A 4,060-nucleotide genomic window follows, 5' to 3' on the forward strand; every position below is an offset into this window, starting at 1 on the left:
AACAGTGCACACTGCAAAGATACCCAAATATTGCTGCAGGAGTAATATTCCTTAGCTAGCACCCAAAAAACCCTTGCATCTGAAGATGATCTTTGGCTGTAATTAAAAGGTCTTCCCTAAAGCAGGACCAAGCAGTTAAAATTTTGCTGCCAACTCAGGAAGCTCTCTAGGGGTATTATTGGAGATGCACACAGGGTGCAGAGTGGGAGCCCTCTGTGTGTGTTTTCTCCAGGGCACATAAGGGCTGAAGCCTTCTCAGTGCCTGAGGAGCTTGCATCACCTTGAAACAGTCACCTCCACCCACAGAGGTGTCCTTGGCAGGGACAGACAACATAAGTAGCCCAGGAGGTCTGGAATCCTCCCAAGTGGAACTAGATGTGTGCTTTGCTTTTATGTGTGTGTGTGTGACCTAACTTGAGCCTCCAATGGTTCTGGTTTGGGATGGATCAGAGCCTTTTGCCAGCTCTTCACTTGAGCCTCCAATGGTTCTGGTCTGGGATGGATTAGAGCTTTCTGGGCAACTAAGGGTATCTACCAAAGCTCTGAGCCTAAAGCTGAGGAACGGTTACTCTATGGCTGGCTTGATTAAATGGCCATTGAAGATGATGTAGACATCAGACTCCTCACTGTAGATGGCATTTTCTCTCTCCCTCTTGAACATCCTCACCCAGACCTCCTCCCCTTCTTGCAGGTCCAGCATCAGGCTCTGGCTCTGCATGATGCTCCGATCGCTGGGCTGGGCGTAGAGGATGGCCACCTCCTTCTCGTTCTTCATCAGGTGCAGGTAGGTCTCCTTGAAGTTCCAGGTGTGGACATTGAGGCTGAAGTAGTAGATTCCTGCCACGTAGCAGAAGAACTTCCCCGAGAACATGTTGAAGTGCTTGTAGAGGTTCACCAGCTCCGTGTCGAAGGTGAGGTGCTGGAAGTAGTCCGAGCTGTGAAGAGGCTTCCTGCGGCCCACCGAGAAGGCAGCGTAGAGCTGCTTGCAGGAGTGGCCCTGGGGGCCAGGCTGCCCCTTCTGGCCCTTCCGTCCGTTAAAGCCACGAAGCCCTCTCTCTCCTTCCTTCCCAACTGCTCCAGGGTAGCCTCTCTCTCCCATCTCACCCTTCTCACCTGCGAGCATAGAACCACAGAGCCATAGAAACATAGAACCACAGAGCCACAGAACAACAGAGCCATAGAACAACAGAGCCACAGAGCCATAGAATCACAGAGCCACAGAACCACAGAGCCATCGAATCACAGAGCCACAGAATCACAGAGCCACAGAACAACAGAGCCATAGAACAACAGAGCCACAGAGCCATAGAATCACAGAGCCACAGAAACAGAACCACAGAACAACAGAGCCACAGAACCACAGAGCCATAGAACAACAGAACCACAGAGCCATAGAATCACAGAGCCATAGAACAACAGAGCCATAGAACAACAGAACCACAGAGCCATAGAATCACAGAGCCACAGAACCACAGAGCCACAGAATCACAGAGCCACAGAATCACAGAGCCACAGAACAACAGAGCCATAGAACAACAGAGCCACAGAGCCATAGAATCACAGAGCCACAGAGGCACAGAACCACAGAGCCATAGAATCACAGAGCCACAGAGCCATAGAACAACAGAGCCACAGAGCCATAGAATCACAGAGCCACAGAAACATAGAACCACAGAACAACAGAGCCACAGAACCACAGAGCCATAGAACAACAGAGCCACAGAACCACAGAGCCATAGAGCCACAGAGCCATAGAATCACAGACCCATAGAGTCATAGAATCATACATACATAGAATCATAGAAAAGTCCAAGCCAGAAGGGACCTCCAAAGCTCACCCAGTTCAACCTTCCTGCAGTCAGCAGGGGCATCCCCAACTAGATCAGGTTGCCCAGGGCCTTGTTGAGTCTTACCTTGAATATCTCCAGGGAAGGAACCTCAACCACCTCCCTGGGCAACCTGTTCCAGTGTTCCACCACCCTCATAGTGAAGAACTTGCTCCTGATATCCATAAAGGAAAACCTTGTCCAACTCAAGTTCATGAAGCCTGAGCTGCAGACACATCCTGGAATCATCTCATTGTTTGTGTTGGAAAACACTTCCAGGGTCATCAGGTCCAACCTTTCTCTAACTCTGCCAAGGCTGTTGCTAAATCATAGCCCTCAAGTCCACATCTCTGTCTTTTAAACACCTCCAGGGATGGTGAGAGGCCAGCAAAGAGAGACTTTGTGGAGACAAGCAGCAGAGCAGCTGCTCAAAGCCTGTTTTCCCAGCAGGGGCACCTGGGAGCATTGGTAGGACCCCAGCATTGTCCTACTTCCCAGAGGGGTAAAAATGCCAGGTGAAAGCTTGGCTCCCCTGGCTGTGTGGTGGCAATGTTCAGTGTCCAGGAACTCCATGGCCTGACCAGGCTTGTGACACAAATCCAGTGTCCATCAACCCAGCCCAGCTGGGCAGCTCTTAGGGCAAGGAAAATTGCTGATTTTGCTGAGGTCTGGTTTGAGCCTGGGAGAGGAGGCTGGGTTTGGCCACAGGACTCCTGGAAAGCCTCAACTATTATGTTGCTCAACTTTTGATGCCTGCCCTGATGAGGCAAAACAATCTGCAGTGGGGAAAGTGAGCATCAGTCCTGCTGTCTAACTCTGCCATTTGGGAGTTCTCTGATTGCTTCTACATCTGGGTTGGGTTTTTTGTGTGACCTAACTTGAGTGGTTCTGGTTTGGGATGGATCAGAGCCTTTTGCCAACTCTTCACTTGAGCTTCCAGTGGTTCTGGTTTGGGATGGATCAGAGCCTTTGGGGCAACTCTTCTCACATTTACAGCTTGTGTCATGTCCCTTCTTTTTGGGGTAGATCAAGTGGTGTGAAGAGAAGCACACAAGTGATAGGATGAGAGGAAAAGGCCTCAGGTTGCACCAAGAGGGGGTTAGCTTGGATATAAGGAACAATTTCTTCCCCAAAAGGGCTGTCAAGGCCTGGCCCAGATGGCTCAGGGTGGAATCCCCATCCCTGGAGGGGTTTAAAAGATGTTCAGATGAGGAGCTTAGGGCCATGGTGTAGCAGAGAGACGTTAGGCTATGGTTGGACTCGATGATCTGAAGGTCTTTTGCAGCCAGGCAAGTTTCTGTGCCCCTGTGATTCTTTGCCCACCTTTGAGGATGGTGATGTCTATAGTGGGTTGGACTCTGGGTGCAGTGTAGGCAGGGTCACTGCTCATCCTTGTGTGCCGCGAGGAGAGGATGGAGAGAGGCTGCTCCGAAGGGCCACAGCATCGCACACACGACAGCCGCCGCGGCTCCCGTCTCGGCACAGCCTGCTCTGGCTCAGCACCGCTGGTGCTGCTGGTGCTGCTGGACACCAAGAGCAGGAGAAGAACCACACTCATCTTCAGCAGGGCCAGCTGGACTGGGCAAAGGAACAGAAGTGATTCATGTGTGGAGGCAAATCGGAGCTTCTGATGGGCCACCTGTTGATGTTACCACAAGGTGCACTTCTGATTAATTATTAGCTGGTCTTGGAGTGGCACCAGGAGGCTCCAGGTAGGAAGGGTGACCCACTGCATGCTGTTTACAAGCAATGGCAAAGGCAAGCCCTGGTCTCCTTACCTGCAGCTGGAATATCTGACAAGAGGCAGCAGGTAAAATGGAAGGGGAAAAACCCAACAGCAGCACAACCTCAACCCAAATGAAAACCCTCCACAACAACAACCCAGGAAAGACAAAACAAAGCCCCAAGCCAAAAGCAAATCCCCAACCTAGCCAGCCAGCCACAACACCCCAAACCTCCTCAAACAAACAAAAACCCAAACAAAAAAGCCCCAAGCAAAACAAAGCCCAACAACAACAACCACAACCAAACAGAAAAGCTTCCAACCAAACAAAAAAGAGCCCACAAAACAAACAGGGAAAGCAAACCAACCAACCAAACCAATCCCCCAGCCCCCAAACCAAACCCAACCAACCAAAATCCCAACCTGCTGAGATCAGAAGCTAAGACTGAGGTGCTTAAAGCTGGCATAGCAAGCTCTGCTCAAGTGTCCTGCTTTGAGCTAGGGCAGATCT

The 4,060-nt window shown here is 50.9% G+C and overlaps 1 protein-coding gene across 1 annotated transcript; it reads right to left on the minus strand.

Moving 5' to 3' along the window:
- Positions 1-420: 420 nt before the first annotated feature.
- Positions 421-3,385, minus strand: C1QTNF8 (C1q and TNF related 8). Its single transcript, XM_009897370.2, has 2 exons — positions 3,150-3,385; positions 421-1,113 (listed from the first exon to the last, which is right to left on the minus strand). Exons 1-2 carry the CDS (start codon positions 3,382-3,384, stop codon positions 566-568), a joined length of 783 nt encoding a protein of 260 aa, XP_009895672.2. The 5' UTR covers position 3,385; the 3' UTR covers positions 421-565.
- Between the last annotated feature and the right edge of the window lie 675 nt (positions 3,386-4,060).

The sequence above is a fragment of the Dryobates pubescens genome, chromosome 4 (genome assembly GCF_014839835.1).
Source record: "Dryobates pubescens isolate bDryPub1 chromosome 4, bDryPub1.pri, whole genome shotgun sequence".
Lineage (NCBI taxonomy): Eukaryota > Metazoa > Chordata > Aves > Piciformes > Picidae > Dryobates > Dryobates pubescens.

Bases quoted from the DNA above. Each gene is read 5' to 3' on its own strand.
- C1QTNF8 (XM_009897370.2), bottom strand. From the start codon at position 3,384: ATGAGTGTGGTTCTTCTCCTGCTCTTGGTGTCCAGCAGCACCAGCAGC. The intron at 1,114-3,149 runs GTGGGCAAAGAA...CTATGCTCGCAG, and splicing joins AGACATCACCATCCTCAAAG to GTGAGAAGGGTGAGATGGGA.